General features: G+C 45.8%; 2 protein-coding genes across 8 annotated transcripts in view; one reads left to right on the forward strand and one right to left on the reverse strand.

Annotated features, from left to right (window-relative positions):
- Cnn3 (calponin 3) overlaps positions 1-18,760 on the forward strand; it is a 34,513-nt gene extending 15,753 nt beyond the window's left edge. For both annotated transcript variants that reach the window (XM_076574893.1, XM_042279817.2), the window contains exons 2-7: positions 9,852-9,973; positions 10,178-10,244; positions 12,096-12,233; positions 12,588-12,704; positions 15,275-15,421; positions 17,906-18,760. In XM_076574893.1, coding sequence (XP_076431008.1) covers positions 9,918-9,973; positions 10,178-10,244; positions 12,096-12,233; positions 12,588-12,704; positions 15,275-15,421; positions 17,906-18,250 — 870 coding nt within the window. In that variant the 5' untranslated portion in view covers positions 9,852-9,917 and the 3' untranslated portion in view covers positions 18,251-18,760. The remainder of the gene's footprint in view (positions 1-9,851; positions 9,974-10,177; positions 10,245-12,095; positions 12,234-12,587; positions 12,705-15,274; positions 15,422-17,905) is intronic.
- Slc44a3 (solute carrier family 44 member 3) overlaps positions 18,499-26,850 on the reverse strand; it is a 78,492-nt gene continuing 70,140 nt past the window's right edge. For 2 of the 6 annotated variants that reach the window (XM_076574891.1, XM_076574890.1), the window contains exons 13-16: positions 25,653-25,790; positions 22,179-22,415; positions 19,466-21,105; positions 18,499-19,417 (exon numbers count right to left, since the gene is read on the reverse strand). In XM_076574891.1, coding sequence (XP_076431006.1) covers positions 21,001-21,105; positions 22,179-22,415; positions 25,653-25,790 — 480 coding nt within the window. In that variant the 3' untranslated portion in view covers positions 18,499-19,417; positions 19,466-21,000. Of the gene's footprint in view, positions 21,106-22,178; positions 22,416-25,652; positions 25,791-26,850 lie in introns of all 6 variants that reach the window. The other 4 variants (XM_015996553.3, XM_076574892.1, XM_006977852.4 and 1 more) reach the window with 2 other exon arrangements.

Genomic DNA, 26,850 nt, shown 5'->3' on the forward strand with positions numbered 1-26,850 from the left:
GTTTTGGGGGGTGGGAATAGGAAGTGGACAGACCTGCCTCCAGGATTTTGTTCACAGTTGCTCACCAAGTGAGGTGTTTCCATCCTTATTAACTGACGTTTTTTGAGCTTTAGTGTGTTTGGGGAAGCCAATGTGTGTGTGCTCCCCCTGCCCCATTTAAGATTGCACTTTTAGCTGTGTATGTTCTACACATGAGAATCTGAAGATGACTTTTCTAGAGAGGCTAAAGTTGGCCTTGTTCTTTGCTCTTTCTTCTCTCTGTGTTGCTGCTTGGATTAGGCACTAGGCCCGTTTCTCTTGGGGTTTTCTTGTCAGTTTCACAGCGTTCACGTCATCGAGCCTTAGGCTCTTTGTGTTTATCTGACTGGGAGAGTTCGAACCTGGCAAGTCTTGTGTTGAAAGCTTGATTGTCTAGCTATGGCTGGTGGGATGTGGAGGAAACAGGAGGCGGGTCTTACTGAAAGGAAGTGACGTCATTGGGAGGCTTCCCCTTAAAGGTGTTTTGGATCCTAGCCCCTTTCCGACTGAAACTTCCGATCCAAAGTTACCTGGCTTCAGATATTTTGTCTCAACAGCAGGAAACTAACACGGTCTGTATGGAGAGATACCTTGGTCTGAAGGTCTGGCTGTACTAGACCTTTGAATGCCCTTGACGACCCCACTGTGATAACCTGCTACAGATGTGGTTGTCCTTGACTTTCAGATTTCCTTAGCAAGTTCACGCCGTAGAAGTTTGGATTCTGTACTACTAGAATAAGATCTCTTGGGGCAGGATCTGTCTCTGAAGTGTGCTTCATAGCTGTTTGAGCAGAGCACAGAGGAGAGGACCAGAAGAGAAGCTGAAAGAATCTATAGCCGGGCGGTGGTGGCTCACGCCTTTAATCCCAGCACTTGGGAGGCAGAGCCAGGCGGATCTCTGTGAGTTCGAGACCAGCCTGGTCTACAGAGCGAGATCCAGGACAGGCACCAAAAACTACACAGAGAAGCCCTGTCTCGAAAAACCAAAACAAAACAAAAAATCCAGAAACCACGACAGATGCTGTTTCATTACTGTCCTATTGCTGTGAAGAGACACTGTGACCAAGACAATTCAACCGGGGACCTTGCTTACAGTTTTGAAGAACTAGTCCATGATTATCATGGTGGGAACAGAGAGGCATGGTGCTGGAGCAGTATAGCTTTATATTCCTAATCCACAGGCAGAACGAGAGAGGCAGGGCCTGGCATGAGCTTTTGAAACCTCAAAGCCCACTCCCAGTGACACACTCCTCCAACAAGGCCACACCTCCTAATCCTTCCCAAACACTTCATTGACTAGGGACTAACCATTCAGACACAAGCCTTTTGGGGGCCGTTCACATTTAAACAACCACGGGGACTAACATGAGTGTAGTTTTGGGGTCATGCTGAATTGTCTGAGTGGCTCAAAAGCAGCCCCAAGAGAATTCAGGCATGGCTGAAAATCAGGAGACTGTTGTCAGCACCAGAAACAAGAACCTGGACTATTGGTTGAACAGCCTCTGTGATGATTTATGGTAGGAAGGAAAACGGATTGGTTCTCTATATGCATGGGCCAAGCATCTGCAGATTCAATCAGCCATGTCAAAAATACTAGAAGAAAAATTGTGTGTTTGCCAAGCGTGTATTTTCATTGTCATTATGCCCTGAACTCCAGCATATTCTATATACAGTGTTTACATTGTGTTGCCTAAGGTAAGTCTGCAGGTGACTTAAAGTAGACTTGGCTGTGCAAGGGCTCTGTGTACATACTGTGCTGTTGTATGTAAGGGCTGTAGTAGCTGGGGATATCGGTGTCTCTACGAGTCCTGAATCAGAGCCCTATCGTAGATACAGGAATAAAAGCCAAGTGCTCTTCACTCTTCAGGGGGACTCTGCAGTGTGCCTGCAAGTGTGGCCATCAGGCAGTTCTTTTCCCATGAGCCCTCTGCCTCTAGGTTCCCTAGTAGCTTCTTCTTGAGTACTTGCTGCTTACACCCAAACTGGCACCACGGCGGAGCCCTGGCTTTGTTTCTAGCCCGTTGCTGAGATGTCTTTGAAGCCTTCTGTCTCCCTAGTTACTTTGCCTCCCTGTTGACGACTTCCATTGAAACGTCTCTCCACAGCGCCCGGGCTTGGCTGCCTCTTAGCGACTGGAAGGCTTTTTATCTGACGTAGTGTCTCCTACGACTAGGAAGTGCAGGCCCTTGGGGCTTGTGGCTTTTGAAGAGAACCCACTTCCTGTGCTGCTTCATGTTTTATTTGACAGAGGATGACACTTGGACGAAGGGGGTGAGATTGGGAGGGGCGACGAAAAGAGATTTATATATCGTAGTTCATCTGGCATTTCCTACGCTTGCTATCTGTCATCGTCACTGTGTCCTAGTGACCTTTTTCCTAACGTCTTCCATCTCTGCCAGACTTAGTACAAAGGCGTGGAACTGTTTTGAGTGGGCTGAGCTTTTGGAGGGCCCTAAGTTTAAGGTTTTGTTCTGTGTCGCCTACAAGACCCTCTGTGTGCTCTGCATACTTACATTCTTTGATTTTTTGTAAATAAATACTGTTCTGTAGACATCTAAAGTGAGGACTAAAGACTGGCCATGCAGGACTGGCCTGCACTTGACTGAAGAACAACTCCAGACGGATTCTCTGAGCTGCCTAGGCTGGAGAGCCAAGGCTGAGCAGATGGCTGAGGCTCCACACAGGAGAAACACAGGTTGGGTGACTCAACCTGGTGCTCTTAGTTGGGTTCTTAGCACTGAGAGAAAAGAGGGAGGGAGGGAGGGAGGGAGGGAGGGAGGGAGGGAGGGAAGGAAGGAAGGAAGGAAGGAAGGAAGGAAGGAAGGAAGGAAGGAAGGAAGGAAGGAAGGAAGGAAGGGAAAAAAAGGTTGGTGTTCAGGGGGAATGAGAACAGAACAGAGTGTTGGCTGGTGGTAGAGGATGGCCCACCCATTTGTGGAGGCTTGAATAAAACTGGCCCCCATAGGCCCATGGGGAGTGGCACTGTTAGGAGGCGTGGCCCTGTTGGAGTAGGTATGCTGTTGTTGGAGGAAGTGTGTCACTGGGGGGTGGGATTTGAGGTCTCAGAAGCTCAAGCCAGGCCCAGTGGGTCACTCTCGCTTCCTGCTGCCTGCTGATCCAGAAGTAGAACTCTCAGTTACCTCTGCAGCACCATGTCTGCCTTCATGCTCCTGTGTTCCCCACCATGACAGTAGCAGCCTAAGCCTCTGAACTGTGAGCCAGCCCCAGTTAAATGTTTTCCTTTCTAAGAGTTGCTGTGGTTGTCAGCATTTAAGCATTACCTGGCTGGCCCCTTGGAAATCTTCCCAGTAAGCAGACAGTACCTTGGCCAGCTCAAGGTCCTGACAACATCTTCCTGCATAGCTTGTTTGCCTAGCCATGTTTGTGCATGCACCAAGTCCCCTTTAAGAGGTGGGCCCTGCCTACCTCTCCCCTCTCCTTCCCTCTCTCCCTCCTTCTTTCCTTCTTCCTCTCTCTCCCTCCCTCTTTTCCTCTCTCTCCCTCTCCCCATTTCTCCCTCTCTCTCTTCCTCCCTCTCCCTGTCTCTTCCTCTCCCTCTCCCTCCCTCTCTCTGCCTCTCCTCCCTCTGTATCTTTCTCTCTCTCCCTCTCTATTCCCACAAGGTCATGTCTGCACCTCCTCTCTCCCCGCCTTTCCCGTTTCTTTTCCTGTTCTTCTTCCTCTTCTCTCCTCAGCTCCCTTCTCACCTTTCCCCCCAATAAAACTTTCCACGTGAGTGCGGTCTGCAAGGTGTATCTCTCTCTGCAGCTCCCACTCACCGTGCGCCATCTTTAAAATACAGCAGTGGTCATGGTGCCTCTTCATGTGGTAGAAACCCCAACTAAGACACCATCTAACACCCTGGCGGGCCTTTCTCTTGGTCTTCATCCTTAACGGTGTTTGCAGGAAGATGTTGGTGGCCATCGGTGGGGAGGCACCGTCAGCTGTGCCCAGGCACAGTTCACTTGAATTTTGATATGGAAAAGATGGGGTGGTGGCGGGGGAGGTTCTGCTCCTCAGGTGCCAGCAAGGAGAGGGTTTCTTGAGGCAGAAAGTCTGAGAAAAGAGCTTGGGAAAGAAAGATAAATTTTGAAGAAGGAAAATGATGTTTATAAACAACTCGAAAGAGTGAGTTATTTTCTCCCAACAAATTATAGAGCAACATTTTCATGAGTTTTTTTTCATCTTTTTCTTTTTTTTTTTTTTTTTGGTTTTTTGAGACAGGGTTTCTCTGTAGCTTTGGAGCCTGTCCTGGACTAGCTCTTATATCTTAAATTAATCCATTTCCATAAATCTATACCTTGCCACGTGGCTCATGGCTTACCGACATCTTCACATGCTGCTTGTCCTGGCAGCGGCTGGCAGTGACTCCTTCTGCCTTCCTGTTCTTTTATTTCTCCTCTCTGTTAGTCCCGCCTATACTTCTTGCCTAGCCACTGGCCAATCAGTGTTTTATTTATTGACCAATCAGGGCAACACATTTGCCATACAGAACATCCCACAACACTATTCTAAATGGAGTAATGTGGAATTTCAAAGCAGTTTTAATCTACATTTCCCTGATGCTGAAGGCTGTTGAGCCATTTAACAAAAAAAGTATTTATTGACCATTTGTATTCCGCTTGAGAACTTTGTTCCTCAGTTTCATAGCCTGTTTATAGACTGGATGATTTTTTTTGTCTTGATGTTTCATTATTTGAAATTATTTATATATTCTAGATATGAATATCCTTCTGTGTAATTGGTAATTTGTTGTTTGGTTGGTTGGTTTTTGAGACAGTGTTTCACTAGATAGTCCTGACCTGGAACTATTTCCTGTCCTAGAACTCACCAGACTGCCCTTAAACTCAAAAGATCCACTTATCTCTGCTTTTCAAGTGCTGGGACTGAAGGCGTGTGCCACCACACTTGACCCAGCAGAGTGGTTCCTCCTTTCTGTGGGCTGTCTCTTTATTCTGACATTAGGCTTATTGGGTTTTTTGGTTTGGTTTGGTTTAGTTTTTGCTTTGTCATAAGAAAGAATGCCGTTATAGCCTTACGTTCAGCAATTGAAGCTTTTAGGGTGAAAATAATGAATAAATTGTATTGACCAAAGGGTATTTGCTTTTTTTAAATTTAGTTTTGGGAATTCCATAATGCATATGTGTTTTGATCAGACCCATCACCCATTCTGCCAGCACTTCCCTCCCAACGTCATGTGCTCAGGTTAGCCCACCGAGTCTGCTCTGTGCTGCCTGCATGGGCAGGGTGTAGGACCACAGGCTAGAGCGTGGGCGCCCTCTCCAGGACCGCATCCCTGAAGAAAACTCTCAGTCCACCAGTATCCGTCATGGAGCCTTCCATGCGGGAATTTTGACCGGCTTGCTCTCGTGCAGGTCTTGAGCATGTGGCTGCAGCTGTGAGTTACTGTGTGCCGCAGCAGTTGCAGCTGTGCGTTACTGTGTGCCGCAGCTTTGCCATGCCAGGTAGCTATGTTTTGCTGCAGATGTCCACTACCTCCGTTTCTACAACTTTTCCACCACCTCTTTCAACAGCGACCTCTGAACCTTGTGGGCAGGACCTGGGATAGAGATGTCCCATTTAGAGTTGAGCACTCCATAGTTCTTTATTCTGTGCGTGTTGACCAGTTGTGGGTCTCTGTATGAATCGCCAGCCGCTGCAAAAAGAAGCTTCTCTGGTGAGGGTTGAACCATGCACTAGTCTATGGGTATTAGGTAAGAACTTAGGATGCAGTTTATTACTGTGTCCATTTAGCAACGGTAGAGTAGTAGGTTCTTGTCTATGACTTAGGCAGTCATGGGTTTTTGGTCTGTTAACAGTGAGTGACCCTTAAGTGCAACCAGAAAGCAATTGGTTATTTTTTTCCCCCCTGAGACAGGGTTTCTGTGTGTAACTTTTGGAGCCTGTCTTGGAACTCACTTTGTAGACCAGGCTGGCCTTGAACTCCCAAGTGCTGGGGTTAAGGGCATGCACCACCACTGCCCAGTGCAATTGGTTATTCTCTTTTTGTTTTGTTTTGTTTTGTTTTTTTCGAGACAGGGTTTCTCTGTGTAGTTTTGGTGCCTGTCCTGGACCTCACTCTGTAGAACAGGATGGCCTCGAACTCACAGAGATCCTTCTGGCTCTGCCTCCAGAGTGCTGGAATTAAAGGCATACGCCACCACCGCCCGGCTCAATTGGTTATTCTTATAATCTCCACACCTCTGTTTCACCAGTGGTCATATCTTGCCAGGACAGTCATAGCTTTTGAGATTCATAGCTGTTGTTTACTTTCTCTCCCAGTAGGGAGACTGACTTTGAGGTCATTACCAGTTGGATTTCTTTCTGTTTTCTGTGTATATGGATGTGGTGTCTTTAGGGCCTTACCATCCAATTCTGGGAGTTAACAAAGAAGACCGGCAATAGCATATAATGTTTGAGGGGTTTTATACCTCTCAAAAAAGATATCCCATGCGAGGCTTTTTTAATAGCTTGTGTTACCAAGAAGCGGCATTATCCCTGTGTTATAGAGTAGCTCCATTTGAACTGTATACTATCCATAGAAACAAGAGAGACCCTGCTTCATAGACAAGGTGGAAGGAGACAGCCAACACCTGAAAGTTGTTCTCTGACTCTCTCTACACTTACATCTCACACATTCTCTCTCTCTCTCTCTCTCTCTCTCTCTCTCTGTCTCTCTCTCTCTCATAAAAGACTATTTTTAAAAATCATCACCACTGTCCTGCGGAAAAAAAAACCCTCTGTAACAATTTCATCTCTGTATTGGAAAAATCAAGAGAATGATTTTCCACCCCACCCCCAAACATGTTCTTGCCGTGTATCCCGCACTGGTTTTACACCCCACCTGCCGCCTCTGTCTTGTTGCATTGGGATTACAAGTATGCAATACCTCTTTACTCTTTTTTTTAGAGATTTTGTTTTAATGTGTATGGGTGTTTTGCATGTATATCTGTGCACCACATGTCTACAGTTCTTAATGCTTGACCAAGTTTGTAGACAACTAGAAGGAATTTAGGGAACTCATTGAAGTCAGTCTTGCTGCTGTGGAGACGGGAACTGGATCAGAAGAGAGAGGAACTGACGATGGGCGCCTAGTGAAGACAGAAGGACAGAGCGAAGACAGAGGCTTCTTGTAGCAGCTGAGGGGGTCACTCCTCGGGTCTGTTGAAACATCGCACAGTTGACTGCCCATCACTTAAAAAAATCAGCTCAGTTCGGATTTGCTTTCCAGAGCTGGACCCAGGGAGGACTGACTTCTCTTTTTGCCCTTTTCCTTCCCTCCACCCCACCCTCCAGTGTGTGTGGTTTATTCTCCTTTGTATGGGTGTCATACATAAATGGACCTGTTTGCTATGGTGGAGGAGATAAATTATCCACGAACGTTTATCGGGGGTAAGAGAGCGGCTGCCGCTTTCTTCTTGTCCCTCACTGGTGCCTCCTTCATGCTCCCGTAACTGGCCCCCAGAGTCACCCAGGCTGGCAGGGGATGAGGCTGCGAGGGAGGGCACCGTGCCGCACATGAAGCAACTGTCTTCTGTAAACTAACTTACTGGTGGGCGGGGTTTGATCCAGGAGGCCCCTCGGCGCTATCTTAACCTGACTATCGAAACTTGCTGGATTTCCTTTTGTAATCTTGGTTAAGCAAACGCGCAGTTGGAGTCAATTATCCATTATCCAGTCCCCGTTTCTCTAATTATGGGTAATGGAGTGTGAAGAGGACACAGCAATCCCTGAATCATCTGTTTACTTCAGTGGAGCCTCCCCTTGGTGATGGGTGAGGGGAGGCACCTGCCAACCTCAGCCGCTCTCCGAGGCTGTTCCAAGGCTATCTGCGAGCTCTGATGAGCCTGCCAGAGGAGGATGCGACTCGACTCTTTGGTTTATTTGACGTGAGAAATGACATCTTTTCCCACCTTGGGGAAAAAAATGTAAAGCCATCGCTGTCACCTTGAAGAGGAACTGTAGTCAAGTGCAGTCAGTTGTGGCCATTTGTTTTTAAGACGCGGCGCTGACTTTCATTGTGGGTTGTTAGCAGTAACCTCGCCAGCTTCTTAGCTGTCCACCCTGACCCTGCTGACCCATGAATCTCTCCTAGAAAGGGCACAAAGGCAGCCTGGAGTTCCACATAGCGGTGCTTCGCTCCTGCGGGGCGAGTTAGATCTTCGCTCTAAGGACCTCCTTCTGAGCAGTGTAGTGATCTGCATCTCTCTGTGCGTGAGCCTGGTCGTGTTTGTGGCCAGCAGACATCGCTGCTCTTCATTTCTGACTGTGCTGTAATTGATGCCCAAGGCCCTAGCCCAGCCCCTGGGCTCTGCCTAAGTGTGTTTAGTTGGCACATTGACCTGTGCTGGAGGAAAAGAGGAAGGGTACAGGATCTTGCCTTGTTCCCAGCCGCAGCCGCGGACGCTACTGCAGCCTCCTTTTTTTGGTTCTCGAGACGGGTTCTCTGTGTAGCCCTGACTCTCCTAGAACTTGCTCTGTAGACCAGAACTCAGAGAGCTCAGAGATCTGCCTGCCTCTGTCCCCCGAGTGCTGGGATTAAAAGTGTGTACCACCTCCACCCTGCTGTGTTCTTAACCCTCATTGACCAGCCTCTTTAAGGAACCTTAGGGCAAGGGAACTTTTGAACATGTCTTTTTTTTTGAGACAGGATCTCACTTTTTAGACCTGGCTAGTCTGAAACTTAAAGAGAGCCATCTGCTTCTGCCTCCTGAGTGCTGGGGTTAAAGGTGTGGTACATGTCATTGTTAATATTTAAGTTTGATTTTTTAAATAAGTTTAGGGAGCTGGAGGGATGGTTCAGCAGTTAAGTACAGATTGCTCTTCCAGAGTTCCAGAGGACCCAGGTTAAATTCCTAGCACCCACTGGTGGTTAACATCCTTCTATAACTCCAGTTCCATGGGGTCCAATTGTTACCTTCTGGTCTCCACAGGCACCACATGGTTCATAGACCTCTATACAAGCAAAACACCCGTACACATTAAATAAAAAAACAAAAATCTTAAAAGAAAAAAAAAAGGCAGAAGGTTTAGGTTTGTGGTGTTATTGGGAAAGGATCTTTGGAATGTAGTGTTTTTAAGCCCAGAGAAATGCCTTTTAAATGTATTTTTTTTTTTTTTTTTGGTTTTTCGAGACAGGGTTTCTCTGTGTAGCTTTGCGCCTCTCCTGGAACTCACTTGGTAGTCCAGGCTGGCCTCGAACTCACAGAGATCCACCTGGCTCTGCCTCCCGAGTGCTGGGATTAAAGGCGTGCGCAACCACCGCCCGGCTTAAATGTATTTTTTAAAGTGTATTTATTATCTGGTGTGTGTGTGTGTGCTTGTGTGTGCATGTGTAGTATAATTTGTATTTGATGTAATAGAAGGCAGATCCCAGAACTTTCTGGACAAACAGCTGGAATGGTATGTCCTAGATGGTTGAGATACTGTGTAACATAGTCAGTCCCACGTGTTGGAATCTCTCTCCATCTTCCTTTGGAATGTGGTGATTAGCAGCTTAGTCTTTGAAGTTTAAGGTCCAGCTGATGCCGTATGGCAACACCGCTAAATCCTGTTCCTGGTGTCCTGGCTCAGACTCCGTCTTGTTGGGTTCTCTTCTTGGTCCCAGCTTCTCTCTCCCTGCTCCTTAATGGACACTGTCTTCACCAACGAACTGTGTGTAGTTACTGAAGCTGTAACGGCCAGTTAAGGTCTCCCGTAACTCTCCTGCCTGGGATCGCCTGCTGGTCACCGCTGGGCTCAGTGGGTAATGAACAAAAGCCGAGGACTGTGAGTCAGTGGTGGGCGGCGCCCTGTTACTGAGCCCCTCTAAAGTGAGGGAACTTGTCTTTCAGATCGCATCCAAGTATGACCAGCAGGCGGAGGAAGATCTGCGCAACTGGATAGAAGAGGTGACGGGCATGGGCATTGGCACCAACTTCCAGCTGGGCCTCAAGGACGGCATCATCCTCTGCGAGTAAGGGGCCTTCCCGGGCTTGTTTCTGCTCTTCTGATCCTCTCCACGGGCGTTTGCCTTACTCCTGGGTCCCCCGTCTAGGATATCGACCTCGATATTCTACCACTGTGTTTAATACTTTCCTTGGCTGACATCCAGGGAGTCAGCTTAATATTCTAGTGTTTGCTTTTGGCCCATAAAGTGTCCTTGTAATTTTGTTTTTAGACTCATAAACAAGCTACAGCCAGGCTCTGTGAAGAAAGTCAATGAATCCTCACTAAACTGGCCTCAGGTAATTGCCAAGTGAGCAACCTCCAATCCATCCCTTCCCTCCTGCCCCTCCCCCTCCTCCCTCTGTTCCTTCCCTCCCTTCTCCTTCCGTCCCCTTCCACTGCTCTCTCTTGTTCCCCTTCCCTCCTTTCTGTCTCTTGTTTGAGGCAAGGGTTTCACTTTGTAGCCCAGGCTGGCTTCATTCATCATATACTCCATGATGGACAGAACTCTGGGTATTCCTGCCTCTGCCTTCCAAGGCCTAGAATTACAAGTAAGCTGCAGTATCCCAGTTGGTTTCATTTTTATTTGGTGAAAAAGGTCAAAATTTTTGTATTGTTTGCAGGTGTGTGTGTGTGTGTGTGTGTGTGTGTGTGTGTGTGTGTGTGTAAACAGAAAGTTGTACATATGATATTGTTGTTAACTGAACTGGTCTCTTCTCGTGTTTAGTTTTAGAAATTTTCTGCATTTAGTTAGTTTGCTTTGAAGGATTTGATACAGTTTTACACAAATACCATCTGGACCATAAGAATAAAGGGGGGTGGGGGAGGCAAGGCATTTAATGCAGTGACTCCTAGTGTATGATGGAACATTGCATCACAGCTTCATTGGTGCACATGAAGTGGCATTAGCTATTTATTTGATCTTAAGTTGGTTTGGGAGACGGTGATCATTTAGTAACCAGCTTGCTTTGAAACTCAAAACACATGGTGAACTATTAATATATGTGTGTAACTTTTGGCAAAGAAAACTTCAGGCCTGGATCACTCTGACACAGAATTCTTAAGCACTTGTAAGGATGATGGACCTGGGGACCATGGACAAAGTGTTCACCGCCTAAGCACAAGGACTGGAGTTCAGAGCCACTTAAAAACAAGGTGGACCTATAGTCCCAGTTGCATGGGAGGCAGAGCAGAGCTTGAATCTCCAGGGCAGGCTGGCTAGCTAGACTGGCTATAGGTAGGTGAGCCCTGGGTGTATGGAAAGACCCTCCTTGCCTCAGTAAAGTGGAGGGTGATGGGAGAAAATATCTAATGCAGTCTCTAGCATGCACGTATGTGTACATGTATACACATGGGACATATACACCTGAACACCCACACAATGCACACATGCATACCACACACACACACACACACACACACACACACACACACACACTCACACACATTCACACATGGCTGATTTTGCCCTTAAAGAGCTTTAAAAAGCAGGGAATGTGGGGATGTGAATGTGGCCCAGTTTGTAGAGTGTCTAGCATTCAGGAAGTCTTGGGTTTGATCCCCAGCACAGCATAAATAGGGGGTGATAGGCTCACCTCTAATTCCAGCACCAGGTCTGGAGGGTGGGGATCTAGGCAGAAGGTTCAGAAATTAAAGATTTTTGTTGGCTCTATAACCAGTTTGAGCTTCATGAGTCTTTTTTGGTTTCAACAAGAGCAGCAAACAAATCATGTTTGGGGGTTTTTCTTGTTTGTTTGTTTTTGTTTTGTTTTATTTATTTATTTATTTGGTTGGTTGGTTGGTTGGTTTTTGGAGACAGGGTTTCTCTGTGTAGCTTTGCACCTTTCCTGGAACTCACTTGATAGCCCAGGCTGGCCTCGAACTCACAGAGATCCGCCTAGCTCTGCCTCCCGAGTGCTGGGATTAAAGGCGTGCGCCACCACCGCCCGGCTTGTTTGTTTTTAAAGATCTACTTTAAAGGCCTGTTCCATAAGCCCCCTTCCTTTGCCAGAAAGAGCTGTGTGCTTACTCTGTATCTGATGGGGAATCCTAACCAAATAACTTCTGTCTGTAGTCTTAGTAACCAGACTGAAGAATCCTGGTGTGTCTGTAGTTAGCTCCAAACCTTATGTGACTCTTTCTGTTTCTAGTTGGAGAATATCGGCAACTTTATTAAAGCCATTCAGGCTTATGGCATGAAGCCCCATGACATATTTGAAGCAAATGATCTTTTTGAGAATGGCAACATGACCCAGGTTCAGACTACGCTGGTGGCCCTAGCAGGCCTGGTATGTACATGCTCTACACTTGGTTTAAAAAAAAAAAAAAAAAACTTCCCTGCACATAGGTGGTGAATTACATCATTGTTCTCTCAGGGGTGCAGAAACCCGGTGGGGAGGGGCCTCTGCCCTCTGTAATTGCTAGCTTTGTGAAAGGGCTGCTGACATCAGCGTGTGCCAGATAGGTTAATTAGAACCCTCCCGTTTCAAAGGGTACCGTATTATCATTGCGTAGCCCTAAGTATGATCTCACCCATGAAGCCTGTCTGTGGACATCACTTCTCTGTTGTGTCCTCTTCAAAATGCTGGTGGCGGAATGAATATCTGTGCTCCAACTCAGTTGGTGAATGTGTTTATGTCTAGGCAAAAACAAAAGGGTTTCATACAACCATTGACATTGGAGTTAAGTATGCAGAAAAACAAACGAGACGTTTTGATGAAGGCAAGTTAAAGGCTGGCCAAAGTGTAATTGGTTTGCAGGTGAGTGGTGTCATGTTATTGTTTCACTCATTAACACGGTGTCATTAATTGTTGCCACACAAAATGTTGTGCCTCTCATGAGTGAAGTGTTCATGAAAGTTCTGTAATGTAGATTGCTCACATGTGTACATGGCTTATACAGTTCCGATCTGTTTAAACCCCGATGATGGGGTGTGGTGGTTTGCACCTGTAATCCCAGCACTGAGCAGGCTGAAGCAGGAAGATGCTCTGAGTTTGAAGCCCTCCTGGGCTACATAGGAGTTCAAAACCAGCCTCATCTACAAAATGCAATCTTGTCTCAAAAAAAGAAAATAAGCCGGGCGGTGGTGGCACATGTCTTTAATCTCAGCATTCGGGAGGCAAAGAGACAGATCTCTGAATTCAAGGCCAGTCTTGTCTATAGAGCAAGTTCCAGGGTGGCCAGGGCCACACAGAGACCCTGTCTCAAGAAACAATCCCCAACCCCCAAAAAAGTTAAATAAGAACCAAAAGAAAATGATGGTGTATTTTGATTTTTTTTGTTTGTTTGTTTGTTTGTTTGTTTTGATTTCCCCTGAGACAAGGGTTTCTCTTTGTAACAGTCCTGGCCAGCCTGGAACTCACATTGTAGACCAGACTGACCTCAGACTCACAGAGATCCCCTGCCTCCTGAGTGCTGGGATTAAAGGTGGGTGCCATCATGCCCAGCTAAAATGATGGTATTTTTAAAAGAAAATTCAGGTATGTCACCCAGCTTGACCATTGTTTCTCTAGGAAATTGAAGTTTTTTGTTGTGGTGATTTTTTCTAATCATATTTTCTTTTAAAAAGGAAGAAAATGCACTTTATAAAGTCTTAGATCTTATTGACTAAGGACATGTATACAAAGCCCATGATGCCAGAATCATTATCCATTAGCAAGGTGTAGGATTGAGTGAGCCTAGCAGATTGGGCCAGGTTAGTGCTTGGGAAGTGCTTGGTTAAGGTGACGTTCACAGTCTCCCTGGAGAGTGTCACAAAACCACAGCCAAGTGGTGTGAGTGCTGAGGACCTCCTTGGTGAACTGAGTCTGTGTCGGGTGGCCTCAGTTTTAAAAAGTGCAACAGTGTTTAAATGGAGGGACATTAGAAAGAAAGTCCAGATCAGTGAGTTAGAACTCCATGCAGTTGGACCTGCAGCCTAGGAATTAACAGCAGTGTTTGAAAAGACATGTTAAGGGGAAAATAAGGTTATAAAATGCCATTGACTTCTAAAGGGATATGTGTATTTTTGTAAAATTTGGGTTTCTATGTGAGTGTGGCTTTAGGCATATGCAGGAACACATGCAAATATAACCCAAAGGGTATTCACAGATGCAAACTCTAGTTACATCTTACAAGTGTTAATATTGCAGCAATTTTTTTTTCTTTGCTTCTATGTGTTATGTGAATCTTTTCCTGTGCAGGGGTTTTGCTTTTAGTAATAGTTTTCTTTTGTAAGTGCCCCCTGAGTGTTTGGTGTGCACCTGGCACCCCAGTACTCAAAAGTGGAGGATTGGGAGTTTAAGGTTATCCTTGCCTACCTATCGAGTGCAAGGCTGGGTTTATGTGAGACTCAAAAAAGCAAAGGCCCACACTCTCTACAGTGGTAGGCACTGGTTTCCTCCTCCAGCACCACAGAAGGCCTGGGTGGTTAGTTCTCAGCTGGGCGCAGAAGTTAATTATTCCTCTGAACCTGCTTCAGTTCACGCTCCTCATACTGCCTCGTTCTGGTTCTGGCCAGTATCCGAACGAGTATCGTAGGAACAAAATGCATTTTTCCTCCACAAAAATGCTGATGATGTCTTAAGTACCTGGCCTTTGCTTTCCCGTTTTAACTCTGAGCACACAGGCCGCCCATGCCACAAAGGTAGCTGTGGGTTTTGACCCAGCACAAAATTACCCGAAACATTACGAGATGTTTTTGTACGTGGGTTGTTGTTTTTTTTTTTTTTCCCTTCCTTTCCTTGTGACTTGATTCTGTGGCTGTGGAGGTGAGCTTTGTGGATGACAGCTGCAGAAAGGTTGGTTGGCTGCACCTGTGGCTGGAGAGCTTGTCGTCTGGTCTACACTGTTGGTTTCCCTGCCTGAAGTGGGCACACTTCAGTCTGGAGCCTGTGCCGCAGGGAGTATAGATAAGAATGTCGGGGAATTCATCCATAGTTCTGCCAGCACAGTAACTTCTTACTTATTTAATGTTACATCTCTTTCTGCAAGTTTATATGCAGATGCAGCTAATTGTTCTGTGAGGTTCTGTATATTTAAGAGTGTTTGGAGTTTTTCTTTAAAATTCAAAGCCTTCACAGTTTGCATTCAAAAGCCCAGAGGGGAGCTCTTACCTAGTTGCCTAGAGCCTCCTTAGCTTGGGAACTTGTAAGTCCCTGGCTACCCCTGCTCCACCCCCCCCCCCCTTTTGGTGCTTGGGAATTGAACCCAGATCTTTGCACATGGCAGGTGAGACTCCAGTGCCAAGCTACATCCCAGCTCTACTTTACATTGTCTCAATAATGCAAAACATTTTATTGTGTATATGTTACTGACTTCTGATAATGAATGCTGATCTTTTAACTTAAAGATGGGAACCAACAAATGTGCCAGCCAGGCAGGTATGACAGCCTATGGGACCAGGAGGCATCTTTATGATCCCAAAATGCAGACTGACAAACCTTTTGACCAGACCACGATTAGTCTGCAGATGGGCACCAACAAAGGAGCCAGCCAGGTAAGCAAGTGTCTTTTAATTCTCAAAGCAGAGGGCACAGAGGGCATGCTAAGTGAGCACTGACCCCATGCATAGCTAGAATCTCAGCGGTATTTTTTCTATAGTATTTTTAGTCTTCAGGAAAGTAGGTTTTGCTGGGAAAGCAAAAGAATCAAAGGGCCCTTTCTCCAGCCTGAAAAGCGTAGCGTGACTAATGGCTTTGGTTGGCAGTGAGAACACTTGGCCTTTCTGCCTAACCAGAAGAAAAAAGTGATGTTTATAGTGTTCCTGCTCCAAAATCCAAGTAAAAGATGGTTGGTTCTCCCTTACCCCTTTTTGGTTTTGCTTTTAAAGGGGGCTTTTTAAATGGGTCTGTAAGATTATCTGGCATTTCTGCTAAAAGCTCTTTAGTCAGAATTCTTATGAAATATTAAGTGAATGAAAAAAAATGAAAGGAAAGGGTGGGGTTTTGTTTTGTTTTTTGGTTTTTTTTTTTTTTTTTTGTTTGTTTGTTTGTTTTTCAAGACAGGGTTTCTCTGTGTAGTTTTGGTGCCAGTCCTGGAACTCACTCTGTAGCCCAGGCTGGCCTCGAACTCACAGAGATCCACCTGTCTCTGCCTCCTGAGTGCTGGGATTAAAGGCTTGAGCCACCACCTCCCAGCAACAGGAAAGGACATGACTGCTCCTAGGTATGGTGGAAGAGAAAGTTTATTGTAGATAAAAGAGAGAGCATAGCCAGAGGCAGCGACTTCTGGAAGAGTCTAGAGTGGACATGACCAGACTGAACTGGGCCATGTTGGGGTGGGGGAGGGGAAGGGAGAGAGGAGAAACAGGTACAGCAGCCAGGAGGCCAAAGGGACGAAAGGGGCAGGTAACCAAAATATCTGGATTATATATGGAAGAGCCTCTGGGGGCCAGGTGTGCCAGCCATACCTTGTAACAAGTAGGGACTGAAGGATGCTGGGAGAATCTGGAGGCATCTCAGCTGTTGGTTCCTAGTTTGAAACGTAACATTAAGTAACCAGAGAAATGAATTTGTGTGAAATGCTAGTTAAGTACTTCCGTAACTGTCAGTGTTCTGTTACTGCAATACAACACTGACTAAAAGTAGCTTGGGGAGGAAAGTGTTCATTTGGCTAACATTTCCATCATCCAGGGAGGCCAGTGCAGCCACCTGAAGGTAGGAGCTGATGCAGAGACCAGCAAGGAATGCCACCCACTGGCTTCCCTTGCTTCCCGGCCACCTTTCTCAGACAGCCTGCCTGCCCAGGGGTCCCGCCTGCATTCATTAGCAATCCAAAAAACGCCCCATAGATGTGCAGACAGGCCAATCTGATAGAGGTAATTCCCTCATTAGTGTGAGAGTTTTTAAGTGGATGAGATGGCCCTGGGGGTAAAGGCGCTTGTCTGGTGTCTTTAGTTTGATTCTTGGAACCCACATGAAGATGGCCGGAGAGAACTGGTCCTCTAGCCTTCTCGTGTGCACCCTGACCCCTTGACTCTCTCACACACACACACACACACACACACACACACACACACACACACACACACACACACACACAAATAACCATTTGAGAACAGCAGGGTTTTATATCTAAAAATAGTGAGAATAAGTAGTTTTGGGAACCCCTTTTTTTTTTAATTTTTTGGTGAAACCTGTGATGCCCCCCTTATGGAACATGCCCTGTCACGGACAGTTGCTTGCCATAGCTGCTACTCACGTTTGCCCTTTCACCCACTCTGTATCTGAAAGTGTGTGCTTGACATGAGCGGGAAACTGAGGCATGAGTTACTGTGCTGTGTTCTGAAGCGAGTGACTCTCGGTGACAGCCTCCTGAGAAGATGCAGTCCCTTAGATCAGCTCAGCATGCTTCTTGTTGAATGATTATATGCTAGTTTAAAACTGGTGGCCATTCATAGACACTCATGTGTAACTTTTAGGTATGCCAGGGTGGAACTTTTTTAAATATAAAAAAATTAGTTATTTGTTTTCTTGTGTGTGTGTGGCTATTTTGCATGTATGTATGTATGTGAACCGTGTATATGCCTGATACTCTTGGAAGTCAGAAATGGGCATTGGATGCCCTGAAACTGAGTTACAGATAGTTGTGAGCCACCATGTGGATGCTGGGAACTGACTGACCCTGGATCCTCCGCAAGACAGACAAATGCTCTTAACTATAGAGCCATATCTCCAGGCCTGGGCTTTGTTTTTATATACTTTGTGTCTAATTCTTTACTTAGTAGTCGGTAGTATTGCTTCTGTATTACATATAGGAAGAAATAACTCAAAGTACGTGTTCGGAGGCCACCTGGTGATGGTGGGCAGAGACGTGAAAGATGGCCTGGCTCCGCTCAGGACTCAGTGACTCCCGTCATAAACCAATTGAAAGTGACTGCGTTGATGTCCACATTCGTGTGACTTTCATAATTTAGACAACATTAACAAGTCTAGACCTTCGCTGTTGTCTTACCTTGTGTACTGTTGTGCTCTAATGCCAGGCTGGGATGTTGGCACCGGGTACCAGAAGAGACATCTACGACCAGAAGCTGACATTACAGCCAGTGGACAACTCGACCATCTCTCTTCAGATGGGTACCAACAAAGTCGCTTCCCAGAAAGGAATGAGCGTGTATGGGCTTGGGCGGCAAGTGTATGATCCCAAGTACTGTGCTGCCCCCACGGAGCCTGTCATTCACAACGGAAGCCAGGGCACGGGAACAAATGGGTCAGAAATCAGTGATAGCGACTACCAGGCAGAGTACCCCGATGAATACCATGGCGAGTACACTGATGACTATCCCCGAGAATACCAGTATGGCGACGACCAGGGCATTGACTACTAGAGTCACACATGGGAGCGCAGTATTTAGTCCATTGTTGTTATCCAGTGAGACCCGAGCTAGCCTTGAGTAATTCTTCTCTCGTCTTCCTCAGACACTATTATGCTTATTGTACCTTAAAAAATAAATGCCTTACATACATTCCCTTTTCCTTTTCTGCCTCCTAAATAGTCGCCTTTTAGTGCTGTCAGAGTTAAAAATCCTACAGCATAACCAATAACTTGCGTATGAAGTAAAAAGGAATGCCGTGGGAAGGCAGCCAGTTCTTTTATTGAAGATCTATGCATTTTTTTACAGTCTGACACTTAAACTGGTATTTTCAAACAATAGGAAACTATTTTTCCTTTTTTACAGTGTAGTGTGTATCTGGCTTGTACATGGAAGACTAAAATGTTGATTTGCTAAATGTGGTCTTTGCCAACTAAATCGAGGATGCAGCGTTTAGAATCTGACACATGGATGTTTTTCTGCAGTACTGCTTGCTGAGTTTTAAATAAAGTCATGATCAGTGTGCATCTGTGATTACACGTGTACTTATTCTCTTCCTTAAGCTGACAAGGTCTTTTCCGAGTGGCGCTCCTCCTGAAGGCGTGTGTACCAACATGGCCGCAGACACGTAGGTTCGGGTGGTGTGCCCGCAGACTTCATTTGTGCCAATGTATCACTGCAGTCTCTCTGTTCCCTTCAACTGTATTTATTGCTGCATTTCTCAGCATAAACTTATCCCATTGTATTTTTTATAAATAAATATTTTTTTTGAACATTCATATGAACCACAGGCTGGTTATTTTTTGGCTAGCTTCTCTGTAGGCAGAGTCAGGCCAGAGACCTGAGGCCTCATTCCTTGGATGCTAAGACGGTATTTCAACGTTATTTAATCCATACAACATGGCACTCATGGAGACTGAGTCTAAACCGGGTGTGATGACCTAATATCCGTAACCCAGCACTAGAGAGGCTGAAGCAGGAGGATTTCTGCGAGTTTGAGGTCAGCTTGATCTCCAGAGACCCTGTTTTAGAGCGACATAAACAAAAGAATAACCAAAAGAAGAGACATTCCCATTGTGTAGAGTCAAGTAAGAGCCAAGAATGATCTGGCTCTTGTTCATGACTTGGCTGCCCTGGGTTCATCTTAAATCCAATTTGGAGTCCTCTTAAAAGCATTTCCACCTGCAAGGGAGAATTACCGTGTATGCATTGCGGGTGTATCATTTCCACCTGCAAGGGAGAATTACCGTGTATGCATTGCGGGTGTATGTGAATGATGCCCGAAGCGGACATGGGGTGTGCAAACTGAGGAAAACCTAAGCCATCATTGTCACCTTAGAGAAAGCTAAACACCAACGGTGCCATCAACCGAGGGAAGTCAGTCGCTCACGCCTTCTGACCTCATCTCAGCCAAGTGATGTCTTCTGATAGGGCTGGCTGTTAGGCTGCGGTAGTTTTTGCCAAGACAGATAAAGAGATGCTGGAACCCACAGAAATGATGTACACATTCTGCGATGACTCACTCCAATGCTTCTGGGAGTGCCCTGTACATCATGTGTGGAGCTAAATGGCCCCATTTAAGAAAGCATTTGCATTTAAAGTGGACCTGAGCTGTCAGGCTGTTTCTTGTTAAGTTGCAGAGGCAGCTAGGGAAGGGGAGGGGAGGAAGCCTTGTATTACATCATACACGCTGGCCTGCCAACTCAGTCAAACGGAGCCTCCTGTTAGGGTGGGAGTTCCACATAGCATCTGGGCTGATGAGGTACCCGTCCTCATCTTCAAAGTTCTTTTTAGGGCTTTAGAAGAGGGAAAGCTCTTTTACACCATCTGCCTTTTCAGGTGCTGTTCAGATGTATTTCAAAAATAATCATGATTTTTTAAAAAGCTCCCAGGCAAGTCTCGTTTTGGGTGGAGCTTGGGCATCACCCTTTTCTGATTTGCTGATTTGTGAAAGTACCACCTGCTGGCATCCAGCTGAGTGGCATCTTGTGCAACTGCCTGTCCTGGGTGTGCCTGTTGCAGGACAGGAGTTCATGCCTTTCTTACAACAGTAAGGGTAAGAGCTGTACCTTGAGATGCTCATGTGGTTTCTTAGCATGTGTCCAGGGTTGGAAGAATCAGAGAAAGTCCTGCCCTATGGAAGAGCAGTATTCTAGAGATTTCTGCTAATAAAATCCTCCTCAAAAGATAAACTGGTTATGACCTCACACACTCAGGTGAGTTTTTACATAGTACGTTATTTATTTACTTATATTTAGTGTGTGTGTGCGCGCGCGCGCGCGCGCGCGCGCGCGCGCGCGTGCATGTGTGTGCACGCGTGCGTGCCACAGCACATGTGGAGGTCTGAGGACAATTTGTGGGAAGTGGTTCTTTCCTTCTATCACGTGGGGCTGGTGGGATCAATTCAGGTCTTCAACCTGGGCATCAGTTGCCTTTATCCAGTGAGCCGTTCTTATTTTTTTATTTCTGTTTGTTTATGTTGAGATAAGGTCTCTACATAGCATTCAGTTGGCTTTAAACTCCCGGGTAGCACAGGCTGGCCTTATACTGGTGGTCTTTGTACTTAAGCCTCCTAATTGTTGGGATTATAGATGCATGTCACTGTGCCCAGATATATTGTGCCCTTTAAAGTGATGCATACAAACATAGTTTTAACATTATTTTTCTTGCTCTAGTTCCTGTGAAAACAGCTGTAGACATTGTTTCAGTATCACAGCGTGATCAAAACACGTGGAGGTTCTCCTAGTACAAAAGCCTCTGGGCCCCTATTTCACAGTGGCCCGAAGTTCTGTCCCCTCCTCGTTTGGTAAAGAGTCCTTGCATCCTTGAGACGGTGCATTGTTAAAGCTGTTGGCCCGTTTCACAAAACTCTGAAAAACAAAAGAATGATAGAATGGCGGACACTGGTGACAGGAAGCTCCTTGGGTAGCCGTTTACTCATGGCCCTAGAGTTTTAGGGAACTGAGCTTTAAAAGCTTCCCAAGTGTTTTGAAAATATTTGTGTGCATAGTGGGATAGATTTCAAAGTAGGCTTTTAACTGGAAACTTATAAGAAGGGTAGACCAAATTAGCTTTAATGCAACCATCCGAGTACGTAAAGACAGGTAATTGTATCATTATGTTTCTGTGAATGGAGGGTCCATATTAATATTCATACATTCATAGAAGTGCTGAAATCCAGTACCTGCTGAACTGACAGTGCTTTGAATGTTGTTTAAGGCCAAAGGCACTTAAACCTTCCTGTTTATGGCAACAAAATGAAAGAAGATTGCTAAAATCTCATTTGACCCCCAGCAACCAAAGAGCTCAGTTGTTGAAATGTCTTCTGTCTGAAGAGGATAAGACAAATGACGAGCAATTCATTGTGTTGCAAAAAGCTGTTGGAAACCACTGCCTGCTAGTTCCAGATACAAGCTGCATGGGGCATTGCAGAGGGTGTGTCCAGTTAGCAAGGGCCCGGACGGAGGGAGGGCTGCAGACACAGCGTCAGTATTGGTACAAAAGGTGGGCAGTCTACAGAGCAATGCGCCATAGCCAAAGCTTCCTGGGAATGAATGGTGCTTGGAAATGCAAAATACTTCCCCATAAACAATTGTTCCAACTCCCAGACTCTCCAGGAGGCAAGATCAAGCTGTTAGTGTTGAAGTTAAACCAAGCTACTACTGTGTCCACTGGAGTCCTGTGGAAGGAAGAGCCTACATGCCCCATTCTGTTCTCACTTCTCTTTGGAGAGGGGATCTCTGTAAGGAAGTGGTTCACCCTCAGAAAGCTGAGTTCCCCTCCCCCTCTGGAATTTTGGGCCAGGTGGAAGCAGAAACTCAGGGAGCCCGCTAGACCTGAAATGAGACTGGCTGTGTTGCCTCCCGCTGTGTGTGAGTGGTCAGCGCTTTGGGAGGTCGTGAGGAGGAAGAAGATTACAACAGGAGATGAAATGTGTGCTTACCAAAAATTCAGGGTGCATGAAGTACGGTTTCTCTGACGATCCATCATTTGTTTCCAGATCCACAGCGAAGCACAGGAAAAGTATGTCCAGCACAGTTTCAAACACGGACAAGAAACTGTGAGCCACTAGGTAGGCAAAAAAGGCGACTAGGAGCAGGGGGATGGCCCACACCTGGAGTGCGCGGTTGTAGTTAAACGCCATCAGTCCTCCGAAAACAGTGAAGCACACCACCAGTACCTGGGGGGCGGGGGGCGTTGAAAACCTTTATGAATGGAGGGGGCTCGCTGAAAGAAAACCTTTATGAATAGGGTCAGTCAGCTATTTTACCGAAGGTTTTATTTCCCCCGCCCCCCAACTACAAGTAATACTGTTGTGTATGTGTGTGTCTAAAGATAATGGGACAGGCTGAAGTAGAAGGAAAACCGACGGAAGAAACAAAAGCCCAGTGGGTGAGAAGACAGACCTGAACTTTTTATCTGTGTTTGCCTTTGCCTTCATGGAAATGTAATGCACAAACCTTTCTCTTCTTTCTCACCACGGTATGGCAAAATCATCAGGATCCTCACTTGAGGATGCGTGTGTACATGTGTGGGGTGTGTGTGATAATGTGTGTGCCTGTGTGTGCCTTCCTCTGTTGCTCTCCACTGTAGTTTTTGAGTTAGGGTCTCATTGAACCTGGAGCTCATCCATTTGGCTTCCAGAGACTCCCCCTATCTCCACCCACCCCACCTCCCAGCACTAAAGTTAGACATGTAACGCCACGCCCATCTTGAATGGGTGGTGGTCCTCACGCTTACACAGACGCTTTACCAATTGGCTCTCAGCCCCTTCAAAACTTTTGCTTTTTCTTTTGGTGGTTTTGAGACAGGGTTTCTCTGTAGCCCTGGCTGTCCTGGAACTCACTTTGTAAACCAGGCTGGCCTTGAACTCAGAGATCACCTGCCTCTGCCTCCTGAGTTCTGGGATTGAAGATGTGTGCCACCATGCCCCTTTCTTTTTTCTTTAAATCCCATTTTTGTTTGTTTGCTTTTCAAGACAGGGTTTCTCTGTGTAGCGTTGGCTGTCCTGGAACTCACTGTAGACCAGGCTGGCCTCGAACACAGAGATTCCCCTGCTTTTGCCTCCTGACTTCTGGGATTAAAGGAGTGCGCCTCCTGGCTTTAACCCCATTTTTATATTGTGAGCAATTGAAGAGGTGAATTATTAATTTCCTAAGTGATTGGTTTTACCCTCCAGGCACTAAAGTGAAAAGGCTTTCCACTGCTAGTGTGCAAGATAATTGGATTCTCCCAGGCTTTTGTGACATGTAATTATTATATTTCCAGGAACACACTTATAGGCTATGGTATACTCAGTTTTTTAAAAGATGTGACAGAATCCACCTGGGGGCCTCCATTACCCCTGGATGCCTGCAAAGATAAATATGGAATTCAGAATGCTACTTCCTTCAGAAGCCTAAAGTCACTAATTATCCCATATTTTTGAAAGCTCATTAGGCATGGTATGCTTCTTACGGGAAATCTTAAGAAAATGAATTTATATTTTATATTTAAAGTGAAAAATGTAAGTGCATTAAGAATTATGAAATTGAACTAAAAATAGTTTTGGAATTAGAAAATGCACCTGTCACCCATAATCCGACTCGGGTGACAGTATCACCAAATTGCACGCAACTGTACCTTACTTGGCTGTTCTGAAAGGCATAATTATATTGTGCTTCTGTGACTATTGTCACAGGAAACATCTCTGGGGCCCAGGTGAGCCTTGAATGTATGTGTGATTAGCACACACCCGTGAGATTGATCCAAGCATGTCTTAACCTGCTGGGAGCTAGCTAAGACGGCCATGCACCAAACAGCACACCAGAGGCCCAGAAGCATAGAATCCTAATGGGGCACAGTCCCCATGTCTTCATCGCCCATGTCACAGTCGGTGACCAGGACCTTGTTCACTTGTGGGCGGTGCTGAAAACTGGAATTCCTATCAGGGAGGGAGGAATGGTTTTGAAGACGGAGTGCATCGCTTTGAATACGGAAGACATGGTGGGAAGGATCAGGGTCAGGAATCGGAATGGCATCTAAGTGGAATGGGGGTGCTAGAGAGATGGCTCAGCAGTTTGGGGTGCATGCTGCTTCTGCAGAGGACACAGGTTCTGATTTCTGTGGCCAAATCAGGCTGCTCACAAACTATAACTCCAGTTCCAGGGGCGCTGAGACCGTCTGTCCACCGCTGTGTGCACATGATGCCCATAAACACAGATCCATACACAGGACGGATAGATGATGGATGGATGGTGGGTGGGTGGGTAGATAGACAGACAGAGACAGACAGACAGCTCCTTAAGTGGAAGTGGCATCAGGCAAACTGAACTATGCAGAATGAGGCCCAGAAGATTAAAAAGTACATGGAAAGAGAGGTACAGCATGTGGCATGGTGGAGAGAACTTGAGACATGACCGATCAGGCTGGCATATCATCCCGTTCATCAACATTCCGGTTATTATCCCTACCACCCAGGAGAGGCACAGGTTTTATTTGTTTTGATTTGGTTGCAGTACTGGATCTTGACCCCAAGGACCTCACACAATTCAACACCAGTGTTCTCCCACTGACCTACATCATACCCAGCCCATTTTTAACTCTTTATCTTGGAGATAAAAAAAAATTAGGTCTCACTAAGTTGTCCAGTCTAGCCTTGAACTCACTCTATAGCCCAGGCTAGCCTTGGCCTTGAGAGCTTCCTGGCTCAGCCTCCTGAGTAGCTGGAGGGTTGTAGACCTGTATCACAAGACCCTGAAGTTCAGAGTTTCCAAGTTATGGGCTCTGTCCTTTACACCACAGGACACTGGAGCTCTAAGGAGCCTCTTCACCACACAAGACATTTAAAAAGATAGTCAAGTGACATCAGAATACAACTGAGCTGACTTCACTCAGATTGCTCCTATTCCTTTTCTTTAGACAAGTTCTGGCTATGTGGCCCTGGCTGTTCTGGAATTCACTCTGTAGACCAGGCTGGCCTCAAACTTAGAGATCTGCCTGCCTCTGCATCTGAGTGCTGGGTTTAAAGGCATTCACCACCACCACCACCACCACCATGTTCGGGTTTCAGATTCCATTATATAGACTTACTGCCCTTAAATAATGTACCAATTAATCAAATCAACACTACTTCTACGCTTTAAGACAAAAACCAATCTACAAAACTTCCTGATTTCTGAGGTCAGTAGCGTTTTCATTTTAGATAGACAAAACCAGGGATCAAAATGGTGGGATTGGCCAGAGGTGAGAAAGATAAACTAAGATTAAAAGAGTGTCTGTACACGCTGTGGGACCCTGGAAACATGAAACCTTAGATCTTCGGCAGAACAGGCAGCCTCACAGGGTTGAGGAATGAATGAGATAATGAAGCAAGCCAGCCTCCATGTTGTCTAATTTGTTGAATTCCAGGTTCTGTTATTTAGTCAAGACATCTCACCTTTCCCAGGAAAATGACGAAGTTTCCAAAGCAGTTAACAGACGTGAGATGACTGGAATTCTTGGACATGATTTTGTGTGCATCTTTCGCTGATGTACAAAAATCCGTCCCATTAATGGCAGTTGCGGTGTACGCATTCTAGAACAAGAGACAGTAGTTATGAACATGAATATGCTGCCATTTCAAGACAACAGAAGGACCGTATACAATCTGTAGCTGTAAACAGAGTATCTCCACCCGAAACAAATAAGCTCAAAGTCTCTTTCAGTTTCTGATTATATTCAAATATATTTGCATACTGTTGTGGTAAATGGAAAATTATCTCTCATCGACATGGCAGCTTAAAGGTCCCACCACAAACGTGGAAACAGTGAGTAAGCATAAGTTATTTTTTAATACACAGTAGCATTGGAGGGCAGGAAAGGGGGTTTGAGGACCAGAAAGAGAGCAGCCCCTCGTGACCTGTGAGCCAAACACCAGGGTGCAGCTGGTACGGAATTAGTGAGGGCTTCAGGAATCAGGATCCCTTAGGCCTGAGAGATAGTGTTGGTTCTTGCTAGAGAACTGAGTTTCCTGTACAAATTAGGATTCACAGTTCAAAATCGACCAACCATGCAGAAAAGTGCTTGAAAGACACTCTACTGTGTGTTGAAGGTCGTTAAACTATCTGGAATCTGGGCAAGAGCAGAGCAAAGTCATCCCCCAGGGGATGGTGGAACCCTACAAACACTTGCCCTGACAGAAGCCGGCTCCCAGGAACAAGACAGACCCAGGAATATGCATAACCTACAGAACCTTTTACTCTGGGGAAAGCCGCAGTCAGGAAAGCAGCATGCTGAAGGCGCTCGGAGGAAATGGAACACAGGTCAGGATGGTATGAACGAGGAAGAGGCAGAGTAGAAAAACAATTTAAAAAAAAGTACATTGTGAAAGATTATGTATTTGACTTTTGCCTCTATGTGAGCATTTTATGTTGTTACATGGCATCTTAAATTTTCATTTCCCGTAACTGTCAGTTCTATGGGGATGTGTATGTATACATGCAGGAAGGCACACCTGAACTTAGCCAAGAGGCCAAGAAGTGAGATGGATCTACTGGCTATTTAAAATATTTTGCTGTTACAAATACATAGTGAACACCTTAATTTCCTGATTTTAGATTTCTTAAAGCTAAACTTCCAAAAAAACGAGATTATTA

The sequence above is a fragment of the Peromyscus maniculatus genome, chromosome 6 (assembly GCF_049852395.1).
Source record: "Peromyscus maniculatus bairdii isolate BWxNUB_F1_BW_parent chromosome 6, HU_Pman_BW_mat_3.1, whole genome shotgun sequence".
In the NCBI taxonomy this organism is placed as follows: Eukaryota; Metazoa; Chordata; class Mammalia; order Rodentia; family Cricetidae; genus Peromyscus; species Peromyscus maniculatus.